This window comes from Melopsittacus undulatus, chromosome 7, assembly GCF_012275295.1.
Source record: "Melopsittacus undulatus isolate bMelUnd1 chromosome 7, bMelUnd1.mat.Z, whole genome shotgun sequence".
Lineage (NCBI taxonomy): Eukaryota > Metazoa > Chordata > Aves > Psittaciformes > Psittaculidae > Melopsittacus > Melopsittacus undulatus.
In genome coordinates, this window is record NC_047533.1 from 45,324,699 (window position 1) to 45,337,105 (window position 12,407).

At 44.0% G+C, this 12,407-nt stretch overlaps 1 protein-coding gene across 1 annotated transcript; it reads left to right on the top strand.

Annotated features, from left to right (window-relative positions):
• Positions 1–278: 278 nt before the first annotated feature.
• SFRP2 (secreted frizzled related protein 2) lies at positions 279–4,121 on the top strand. Its single transcript, XM_005148942.2, has 3 exons — positions 279–929; positions 1,545–1,625; positions 3,058–4,121. Exons 1-3 carry the CDS (start codon positions 437–439, stop codon positions 3,360–3,362), a joined length of 879 nt encoding a protein of 292 aa, XP_005148999.1. The 5' UTR covers positions 279–436; the 3' UTR covers positions 3,363–4,121.
• Positions 4,122–12,407: the final 8,286 nt, after the last annotated feature.

Sequence of the window (12,407 nt, forward strand, 5' to 3'; positions counted from 1 at the left end):
CCCGGGCTGGAGCGGCCCCTCTCGCCCTACTCTCCCCAGGAGCGACTCCGGCTTTCGTGGCTCTTTGTTCGCGGGGATCTCTTCCCCCCTTCCCCGTGCTCGCACGGTAACGTTTCTCGCAAGGATTTCCTGCCAAAAGACAATCCCCCTGAGCTAAAGCAGACCGAGAAAGTAGTGACCAATCCTTTCTGGATGGCTGTCACCAGGCTCCTCCCAGCCCCCACTCCCCCTACCATTTGCATACAAAAAAAATCCAGAAAACTCCCGTTTGTCCCCACATCTCGCTCAGACCCTCCGTCCCCGTCTGGCAGCAGGAGCCCGAGCGGGGGACGCTGCCTGCGGCTGAGGGCAGCGGCGCGCTGCCCGCTCCGCGCCCCGCCACCCCAACCCCTTCGAGCCCCTCGCGAACTCCCCACCTCTTCCTCTGCTCCCCAAAATGCAGCGCCGCCTCTGCGCCCTGCTCCTGCTGGCGTCCCAGTGCATGGGCTCGGCCGCCGGGCTCTTCCCCTTTGGGGAGCCCGACTTCTCCTACAAGCGCTCCAACTGCAAGCCCATCCCCGCCCCGATGCTGCTGTGCCGGGGCATAGAGTACCAAAGCATGCGGCTGCCCAACCTGCTGGGGCATGAGACGGTGCAGGAGGTGCTGGAGCAGGCCTCCACTTGGATCCCGCTGGTGCAGAAACAGTGCCACCCCGATACGAGGAAGTTCCTCTGCTCCCTCTTTGCCCCCGTCTGCATCGACGACCTTGACGAGATCATCCAGCCCTGCCATTCGCTCTGCGAGGAGGTGAAGGAGAGCTGCGCCCCTGTGATGTCTGCCTTCGGGTTCCCCTGGCCAGACATGCTGGACTGCAGCCGCTTCCCCAAGGACAACGACCTCTGCATCCCCCTGGCCAGCAGCGACCACATCCTCCCCGTCACCAGGGAAGGTAAGAGGGGCCGCTTCTGGCCTCATGAGGCGCCCCGGCAGCTGGGTCATTCTTCCCTGGCTTTTCCTGGGAAGCGGAGGTCGTTCCATCCCGTTATTGCACGCCCGGTGCTCCGGGACGGGGCGCCGTGGAGTGAGCCACAGGTCAGCGTCAGGCAGGCTTTCCCAAGGGGACGGGGAAAACCTCAGGCACCGTCGGGAAACTGGTACCAGCACGCACCCCACGGCCGCGGCTCATCTCCGTGCCCAAAGCAAAGATCCGGGGCGCCGGACTCGAGCCGCCCGGTTTCCAGAGGGATAATCCCCATATGCGAAGGTAGCGGCGCTGGGCTGTTTTGTGTGCCCCTCTCTCTTTACTCTTTTCCCCGGATTAAAAAAGCCCCAAACCAAACAACAACTCAGTAACTTTTGGTTGAGGTGTGACCTGAAAAGCACCCCTCGCCCCCGCCAGAGGGGCTGCAGCAAGGTAAGGTGCCTCAAAGTGTCCCCGGCCCGCGGGGAAAAGGCAGGGGCTGGTGTGGAGGGATGGGGACCTGGTGTTTCCAGAAGGGCTCCCAACGCCACCTGCTGTTCCTTTCTCCCCGGACTTGACGGGGACTGTCCCTTGCACTTCCAGCACCCAAGGTCTGCGATGCCTGCAAAAACAGAAACGAAGACGATAATGACATCGTAGAAAACCTCTGCAAAAACGACTTTGGTAAGTGGAAGTGGAACTCCCCTCGGTTGAAGCTCGAGAGTTGAGGATCAGGTAAAACTCCCAGTGGAGTCAGAGAGAGATGTGCCTGGATAAAAGTAGAGCTTTGTCTTATCTGCAGACAGACCCATCTGACCATTGAGTCATGAAACATAGAATTCCACCTTGGAGTAGAAAGTGGTCCTCTTTATAGTCCTTTTCTGTTTGCTATTTTGAAGTAATGCTCTTTTATGTGGATGTTGCTGGCAAGCCAAGTAGAAAGTAAAATGGAAAAAAAAGAAAGGATCTTTCATCCAGACTATTGCCTGGGGAGAAGTAGAGCAAAGCTTCATTTAGACGTATGAGAAAAAGCCGCATGACCAATTTCATGTATCGCAAGAAAGACTCTCCCCGCAGATTAAGAATGAAGCTCTATATATCATTTGACAGAGAAGGTAATGCACAGACAATTGGGGATATAAACTTAATGGGAAGATCTGGGGTTAGAGGAGGACAAGAAAGCCCCTTCGACACAGACAACTGAACGGCACATTATCCACACATTAGCATTTCAAGAGAAAAAAGGGAATAAGGAGGGGAATCCTTTTATGATAGGTCAGTGTTTATACCTGGAAACAGATTTGTAGTATAAGTATCTGCAACAATTCAAAAGCCTTCCTTAAGAAAGAAAAACCGAAATCCAACAAAAACCTCACTACCCCAAACCTGAAACCATGACCGTGGGACATAATTGCTAAAACAACCAATAGCTTTGGCCTGGCAAACTGTGCTCAGATAAATACTCCTAAAGCTAAACATGCCCCACAGATTCTTAAAGAGCCCTGTATCCCCCTCCTAGTTATTTTACCAAATCAAATGCAGCTGTTGGACCAATTTGCCCTCCATGGGATCTATTCTTTCAAAAAAACAATGCATGTAAAATATTATTTCCTTACAGGTTTGCCTAAAATCCTCTCCAGCCTAATAAATTAAGTTTAGAAGTTTTCAGCTGCAGAAGAGATCAGGTTTCAGATTAGGTCTAGGTACTAGCCTCCCCACCTCCCTTTCAAACTCTAGTTTCAGGAAGACTGACCTCTCCCAGCAAAAAACCCCCAGAGTTCTGCTTAATGTAGTGATCCTGCCCTCTCCCTGTTTGCAAACAGGAGAAAAGCAGGAGAAAATATTAATTTAGAAAGGAAGGAAAAAGAGGGGGAGGGGGTAAAGCAGAAAAGAAACTCAAAAAACCCCTCAGCCCTAAGGTTGATTCAAACTGAAATGACTTGCATGCCCTTTGTGGCTTTAGAAATGGAGCCACCTGCTGCCTCTTCTGTCAGCCCTGACAGTTTAATTAGCAATAGAGCACCTCCCTCCCCAGGTCCTCTTTATGTGCACTAATGGGAAAAAACCTCTCAATCTCTCTCCCTCTCCCCACTTCCCCCTCCTCTCGCTCTATTAGCCTTGAAGATAAAAGTGAAGGAGATTGCCTACATCAATGGAGATACCAAGATCACCCCCGAAACAAAGAGCAAAACCATCTACAAGCTGAATGGGCTGACAGAAAGGGATCTGAGGAAGATCGTGCTCTGGCTCAAAGGTGGCCTTCAGTGTACCTGCGATGAGATGAACGACATCAACGTCCCCTACTTGGTGATGGGGCAGAAGCAAGCTGGGGAACTGGTGATCACGTCTCTGAAACGGTGGCAGAAAGGGCAGCGGGCTTTCAAGCGGTTCTCCCGCAGCATCCGCAAACTGCAGTGTTAGTGGCTTCGGCTCTGGCTGCCTCCACCAGATGCCTCTGTCCTGAGCTCTCCGGGCCTCCAGCACCTTCTTGCTTCGGCCCCTCTGAGCCTTGAGATGCCACAGGCATGAGACACAGTGACCACTCTCCAGGGAGGGAGGGAGCCCTCCACTCCTGTACATAGGTTAAAATGTAATAAACAAAAAATATCATGATGATTTTTGGGAAGCATTAAAGTATCTTGCTTAAAGCTTGGGTTATTTTATGGTTGCAAATGTGATTTTGGTCTGAGGTTTTTCCCTCCTCATTTTTGGTAATGCTGGTTCATTTATATTGCTGCTTCTCTGTATACATGCATGTTTGTTGTGCAAAAGTAGGAGATCCAGAGAAAGACAGCCACACGTGTGACTGGCTTGTCACAGTGGGTACGACTCTTTCACTGAGGTGAAATGGCTTGCCATCTATATTAACACTATAAAGGTCATGTTACGACTCTTGCATGTGATACACAGGCACCAGTAAGAGTATATTAACCATTCTCACCTTTTATTTTCCACAAGTCTGAGCCCTTCTCTCAGAAAAAAATGTACAAGTTTTGGAGCTGGTTGATCTGAATGCAACTTTTTTAATTCTTATTGTTTTGCAGATTAAACCATCTGTAGCCTAACTGTAATATACCTAGTGGTTAACCTGAAAGAGTTGTAAAATATTGCTTTAATTAACCTTGTAAATACTCCAGATAAATGTTATATTCTTGTACATAAACTTTACATCATAGATTATCCATTGTCTCGGTCTGCATTCACTTCAGTCTGTTTTGGGAGAACTGGGGAAAACTGTCCAACTGGGTTTTGCCATGACAAAGCAAACTTTGGCAATCTACCCCAAGTGGGCAGTAGAGAAGCAAGAGGAATTATCTAGTACTGCAATCAGCAAAAACATAGTAGACCTCATTTCCCCAAAGATGAACCCACAAGACACAGGACTGGGGTTCAGTCACCTCATTTTAACATGTATCTGTTAAGCACATTGAGATGAAGAGTTTTCTGTGGCTCCTTTGTTGGAGAGCCAACTTTTTAACCTCATCTTCTCAGAAGACTCTGCTGATGTGGAATTGAAATAAGACCAGTTGCTTAAAAAACAAACCTACTTATCCATTTCTTACACTTGAAAAATACATATTAAGGAGTGCAAGAGTAGACAGAAAAAATCATTTGCAACTAGGAATTCAGATTAATGGTAGAGCAAGGCATGTTTTGTGTGTATGTAGACTCACGATTCTTACTGAGAAAGAAAATAAACCATACATAAGAGTGTAACTGGAGGACTGTTTTTCAGCATTTTCCTTGCAAATGTTTTTTTGATGAAGAGCATTACCTGAAAGAATTTTATTGTATTTATCCTGAAAAATAGCCTTGCTTCCCAGAGCTGTCACACACAAAAAATTCCTCTTGGCTTCACTGAGAGGATGAGCAGTCCAATGCTCCCAAGGACAATGCTCAATTTTAACCATTCACAGAGAAAATACAAATCCAACACTAGATTTTTCTTCAAACTAAAAAATGATGTTAATTTCATATATTTAGCACTGTTTTTTTTCTCACCATCAGGATAAAAAGCTAAAATCTAAAGATCCGTCCTGTCAAGTTTGTTTCAGTAAAATTGTTTGCCCTCTCCCAGAGTATTAATGTGCTCACTGCACCTGGTACAAGCAATGGCAGGGCTCTGACCAAGAAGATAAGAGCAATGCTCACAAATGTCCTCAAAAGTATAACAATTAATACAACAAACAAAAAAAAAAGCAACAAACCACCAAAAAAAAAGCCCTATTGCAAACTGCCCAAATGTAATTCTTTCGTGAAACAGTATCTTTCTTTAAAGGCCAATACACTGCTGAAATGTCATTAAAGCTGTTCTTCTGAATAGACCTGGCTTCCCAGGAAACAGATTTTGAGTCTTTTTATGCCATGGCATAATTATTTTAATACCAGCACTATGACCATCATGTTACAGAGCCATCAGTATTCAGCTCTACGCATCTCATTCAGTGTATAATGTAATACCTGTCCCTTGCCTTGGGTTTAGAGGGAGCAAACTCACAGATAAAGAGGAGCTGGCAGAAGATGAGCCCGCATAAAATGGGTTTGTGTTTCATGGTGGAGGAAAGCACTTCAAAGAGGCAATGCAGTCTCTGGGGATAGAAAACAAACAGGCAGGAGTGCTCAACTCAGCCTGCCTTACAGATATGTGAACTCCTCCTACAGCAACCATAAAATCATCTTAATTAGGCTGTCCTAGACGGCAGGAGTACTGATGTTGATGAGAACAGACAGATCGCAAGTTACTCTGAGGTCACTTTAAGGCCAATACTACATGACTGAGTTTTGCCAAATCACTTAAATCTATGAAGACACATTACCTATGACCAGCATTGCTCTGTCTTGAAAAAAAATCCCCTTCTTCCATCACAAAATAAACACCATTACACCCGCAAAATCCTGTTCCAGTCAAGACAAATTCAGGAAAAGAAGAATAAACTAGATTGGCAAACATTCAATTTTACTAATATCATCAGTGTCCTGGATTAAAAGCATCCTGCCACACAGCATACCCCTACTGATAAAGCCTTCTGCATGTGGCCCTGGGCTGAAACACTAGGACTATCCACCTTCAGGGTGACTTGGCAAAGGCAGGATTACCTTTCAGGTAAGCAGGATTTAGGCAAATATGAAGAGTAATGGGACTCATGTTTTCCTAGCTAACAGTGCTGTATTAAAAGACAGGTTATATTCACCTCACCAAGGAGAGGGAGTGTCAGTGTTTGTTATATTATCTGTTTCCAAAGGTGTGTAAGGCAGACATTGCAAACTATTCATCTGAAAATCAGGATTTTTAAGTCACAGCCTGAGGAAACTTCATCCCTCACATACTGGTAAAGAAGTAAACACACATTTTTCACGTTTTTACCCTTACTCTTACTTGCTCAACAGTAACTGAAAAATCTTCAACTGTGACAGGCAAACAATGAACCAAACACATAACAAAAAATGGTTGAAGCCTGTTACTTTTTATCATTGTGGCACATACACTTCAGAGTAACTTTATTACCTGGTATGGTATGGTTCAGTTGTAGTAATTTATTTATTTATTTGTTTTGCAGTTGATGGAAAAAAAAGCAACCACTATTGCATTTTTCAGACACTTTTTGTCTTCTTCTAATTAAAACAACATTGTTAGGCAGCCAATTATGTAGCTCCCATTGTATTTGCTTTCATAAAAACTATAAAAGCAGTTGACTAGAATGGATTTGTTTAAGAACAATAATAATGATACTTGACATTTATGCAGAAGTTTCCATTTAAGTTTCTCAGACTGCTTTCACAAAAATAGGCATTAATATCCCTCTTTTGTAGATCAAGAAAATGAGGCACAGTGAAGTGAAATAATTCATTCAAAACCACCCAGAAAGTCCTTTACAGTCATGAAAAGCAGCATATTTTTTGTCTCCAAGTTTTATGCTCTAATCACTAGGCCACATGTCGTGGTTTAACCCCAGCTGGCAACTAAATACCATGCAGCCACTCACTCTTCCCCTGGAGTGTGGGATGAGGAGGAGAACCAGAAAAAAAGGTAAAACCTACAGGTTGAGATAAGAACAGTTTAATAATTTAAATAAAGTAAAATTTTATAGTAATAAAATATTATGATTAATAATAATAATAGGAAAAAGGGAAGTAATAAACCCCAAGAAATACAAGTGGTGCACAGTACAATTGCTTATCACCTGCCAACCAACACCCATCCTGATCCAAGCAGCAATCTGCCCTTCTGGGTAACTCTCTCTTTTTCCTATGCCAAGTATGATGTGCTGTGGTATGGAATACCCCTTTGCCTAATTTAGGTCAGGTGTCCTGTCTCTGCTCCCTCCTGACTTCTAGTTCTGGCAGAACATGAGAGACTGAGAAGTCCAATCAGGGTAAGCTACTTAGCAACAACTAAAACATCAGTGTGTTATCAGCATTGCTCTTAGACTAAAGCCAAAATACAGCACCATACAGCTACTAGGAAGAAAATTGACTTCATCACAGTCAAAACCAGGACAGCATCGCAATTAGAGTTGGGTATAATCAAAGAAGCACTTAGATGTTAATTTGAAAGCAAAGCAGCAACCAAGGCTCCCTCCAACTTCTTCCCCATGAATGTGTAAAAAAAATAACTGCCCAAATTCAGACTTAAAACTCATCAGCAATATTCCTCACAGCTTTTTCCTTCCTTATCTATCATTCTCTCTATCCTTTAATTAATTCTTAATCCTTTATTTTCTCCCTCACTTCTTGTTCATTTCAGACAGTCACAGAGAAGCCACTCAGCTTCTCTCAGCCCTCTCACAGACACTTTCGCTCTCACTATGGTTTATTAAAGGATTCATGCAGTATACTACACACAAGCCACAAAAATCCTAATGACCAGCTTAAGACATAAAAAGATCCATGTGGGAAATTCAGCAAGAGGCATTTAAATTTAATTAATGATTTTCTGTGAGGACAGGATGGTGGTTAGATGCCACAAGGAGCACCATAGACACATGCTGGTTGCCCAGGCACGGCCACTATTGTTTTTCTGCAGTGGGAGAATGTAAAGAATATAGTGAGCATGAGGAACACACAGATAAAGTGTGCTTCCCCTTGCATGGCCCCATCTCCCACACATTTCAGCCTGACTGTTCCTGTGTTCCTCCACTGGGGCCATGGTGCACCTCTGTCAGCCTTCTTCCAGATGTCTTACTACCCCTCTTCAGCCATCAATGGCGTCAGCCAAGAGCAGAGCCATTGTGTTTCCAGAACAGACTACCTCATCATCCCCCGGGTACCTTCTGGGGCAGGAGCAACCCCTGTGGGCAGAAAGTAAGAAAGGGCAGATCCTTTCTTACTGCTTCTGTGGCTTGCTGCCAACCTCACCAAACCCACCAGCCCTATGAGACCTCACAATATGTCTGCAGTTGGCAATACCAGGGGAAGTGCAATGGATTGATTGCTATTAGAGCAGTAGGCTGCCCATCCTTCCCTAGGTTGGGCAGCCCAGGATTTTGTTATTGGAGACAGAAGTTCTTATTTCTAGGCTTCAGAGACACTCCTGCAAGATTTATCTAGAAGCTGCTTTCTTATCAGCAGATGTAAGTTCTGTACAGCCTGAGTGTCTGATGAAACAACCACAGGAATGGATTTTATTTGCCTCTGTACAAAGAGAAGAGTGCAAGATATTCACAGTACAGGAATTCAAGACCCCAAGCTGTCTTACAAACGTAAATTAGCCCATGATATATTCCTTTGGGGTGAGTGTAATAGGGTAATATTTTCCAAATACATCAACCCCCTTCAGGGTGAGCCATGGGCTCCTAAATCACCCAGATGCCTTGGAAAATATCAGATGCTATCCCCCTCTGGAGTTAAAGCCAGTTGGCCGGGGTCAGCCAGCAAGCCTGTCACCCAGCCAGGAGGAACACCTCAGCAATCAGCCAGCCAGCCCATCGCTCTCACAACTGATCAAAATAGCCAACCAATGCAAAAAGCTGAGTCGCTAAGCAGCTGATGGAGCAAACTTCAAAACCAATTACTGCACACACTGTGAAGCTCTCCGGCCAGGAAGAGCAGCATGAGTCAGGAGGTATGCTCAGTGTCATACAGAACAGACACAAGAAAGAGCATATAGGCCTTGTAAGACCCACAATAAGGTGATACTATTAATGCAGCCCTTCAAAACCCAGACGCTGCAGATCACTCTTTTTAGTCCGCAAAGGTGATGCTAAAATAATTGAGAATTTTCTGTTTGCACAAAGCAGGTTGTCAGAACTAGCAACACCCAGGTTTAGGAGTGATCTGAAAAGGTAGCAGAAATGCTAATTTAAGTACACTTTCAAATTTCCAGGTCTTTGTTTTCAGAGCTTAACCCTGGCAGTCTTCATTAGGCATTAAACTTTCCGTATAGAACCATTATAGAAAGACAATTTAAGAGTTTTCCGTTGATACCTGCTTTTATCAGGCAAGAGATAACTAATCCTTCCCTGCAATTTCCCTGCATTGTTCATTTGCTTCAAATCCCTAACATTGTCTAATTGTCTTTTTTGTTATGTGAATCTCCAGCCATGCACAATTGTGAACCCTGGCTGGTTACACACTGAGACAGGTGCCTTAGTGGCTGGAGGGCTCACATCATTAGGCACACACAGAGCTATTAATCATTTCAGTTTACTCTGAGGCACAAACCTGAATTAAGCTGGGCCACTTTCCTAAGCAAAATAATAGCTTAATTGTAATAGGCAAGGCAAAAGAGCTTTGAGAGGCAGAGTTTCAGAAACTAGAGCAACCCCCTCACCCCCCAGTCAGGCAAGACAAGAAAATACACATTTAACAATTAGGAGGTTTTATAAATTTTTTTCAACAAGAAAAGGAAATAATTTTGAAGATAACATTATAGCCTCACACAGGCTTTCCTTTAGATGTTGCATTCTTTAATGTGGAAAACATTTCAGTACTCTCATTTACATTCTGTGATTTGTAGCACTGCAATCGTTCCTGTGATACGAATGGTGATTTTTTTTTTCACACAATATGGATTTTTAAATAGGGTTTTCAAAGCACTCTATGAAGCTAAAGCATCAGCTCATTTTTCAAAGTATTATTACCTTTTGATTTTTAAGTAAGTTATACAAAGAAAGAAAAGATGTTGGAAGCAATGCATTCAGAATCCTGTTAGATGTTTACAGGTGCTAATCTGTTGCTCGAGGTGCCCACATAAATTTAAAATCTGGCTGCAATACATATATCTTTAGAGAATTTAATGTACTTGCACCCAAGAATTTTGGAAATGGAATCTAGACTCTTGAAATATTAGCAAGTAGTGTAAATATTAACAGATATCATAATCTGTCCCACACGCATGAAAGGTTAAAATTGCCTTAACCCTTTTGTTTCATCATTTGACTAGAATATGTGATTTACTGGGAGAGCACAAACAAGGTGTCCCTCCTTTCCCATAGAAACAGACTTTATACATTCACACTCTGGAATTCTAAAGTTGTCTCTGCCTTAATGAGGAAACACTGCATAAAAATCAGCTCCTCAATCCAGAACTAAACTTCAGAAGTCTTAATGGAAGGATTAGTACTCTTCTCAACTTGTACTGCTACATTAAGTAAGTGAACAAGAAAAGGTATTTATAAAACACTGCTTTCTACAACACAGTGTAACAGGAAACCACTTTAACTGTTAAGACTTGCCTTGCAACTAACTAGCACATAGCACCAAGTAATGTAAAAGTCAGCAATACAGAGCACATACAAAACTCAAAAGGACCACTGGAGACATCTACAACATGGATTGTAATGCAGCAGATCTCCTATGCTAGTACTGTCATAACCTAACTTAGGGTGAATTTCACCTAGTAATAACTACAATAAACTTGTGCATATTGTATCTAAACATGAGCTGTTCCATAGAGGCTCCATTTTCTGTATTAACCCCCCCCCCCAGCTGTGTGCTCCCACCAGCTTCTTCACAGAAGGCAAACAGTGCATTAGCCCAGCTCTTCTACTCAACCCTAAATGAGCCCTGAATCACAGACTGGTTTGGGTTGGAAGGGACCTTAAGGATCATCCAGTTCCAACCCCATGCCATGGGCAGGGACACCTTCCATTAGACCAGGTTACTCCAAGCCCCATTCAACCTGGCCTTGAACACTGACAGGGAAGGGGCAGTCACAGCTTCTCTGGGCAACCTGTGCCAGCACCTCACCACCCTGACAGTAAAGAACTGCTGCCTTATATCTAATTTAGATCTGCCCTCTTTCAATTTAAAGACACTTGACCTTGCCCTGTCACTAAATACACTTGTAAAAATTCCTTTTGGAAAGAGAATAAGAACAACTGAGTACAATGAGTGATTTGTGGTGAGTTCAGCAGCTGAGTAGACCTTCCCAGCCCATGGCTACACCATCTGATCCACGGCAAGCAGGTGATGCAGGTACCAGGTAAGTCATACAAAGCGTATCCTAAAAACGGGCTCTCAGCCCAGATATTTGCAAATAAACAAGTATATTACAGCAGGTTGAGTCTCAATTTGCTGCTATGGCTTTCCCAGGTCTAAGGAAAGTTTGTGAGGACTATTAAGGAGTTTCCAGTACAAACTTTTCTTGATTTAGCCTGTTCCTGAAGGACATGAAAGGGTTCCCCAGGGACATACCCCTAGGGGTATAGGGGGGTAGGAGCAAGGGGCTGGGGTGCTGCTCCAGCCCTTTGAGCTCCCAGAGGGCAGGAAAGCAGCTGTCTGGACCCCTTCAGATGGCAGCCTAATGATCATCCACAGGGCAAGGCTCAGCACACTTGTATCTCAGATATGAAAAATACACCTTTTCTGTGCCACACTAATCTTGGTAAGGCTCTGCACCTGAGGCCCAGGCTTGCTGCATTTGCAAACTGGGCTCTCCTCCTGCTTGCCTGTCTGCCACACTCATTCTATCTTTGATCCTCTCAAGGAGAAAAAGGATCTAGAAGAGCTTGTGGAAAACTTTACACACAGCAGCACTCGAAAAAGAGATAAGGAGAAGGTGCTGGTGAATACTGTAATGGCATAATCTACTTCAGTGAGTTTCATCTGGCTGATGCATTCCATTTCTGATACACTACAGAAAGGGTGGTGTATAAACATGGATTTAAAAAAAAAAAAAGAGGACAAGATTTGCCAGGGAATCTGGTACCAACACACATTCTAGGTAGACTTTATGAAGTATGAAATTATGGCCTAGAGCTGGTCCTAGGGAAATCAATGGTAAAATTCCAGGTACACTAACAGAAGCAGAGTAAATCCAGTATCAACCACTTTTGAAGCATCTGACTGTTAACAGTGAGAGTATTTCTTTTCTAAATGCCATTCTATGTATAAGTTAAGGACACTAAGAATTCACAAGAGTCACTCCTGCTTAAGCTCCAGTTAGAAGAGAAGCATTCTGAATGGATTTAATGGAGCCCTACTGAAGTCACTGCTCTGAAACAGTATTAATACAACAAGTGACTA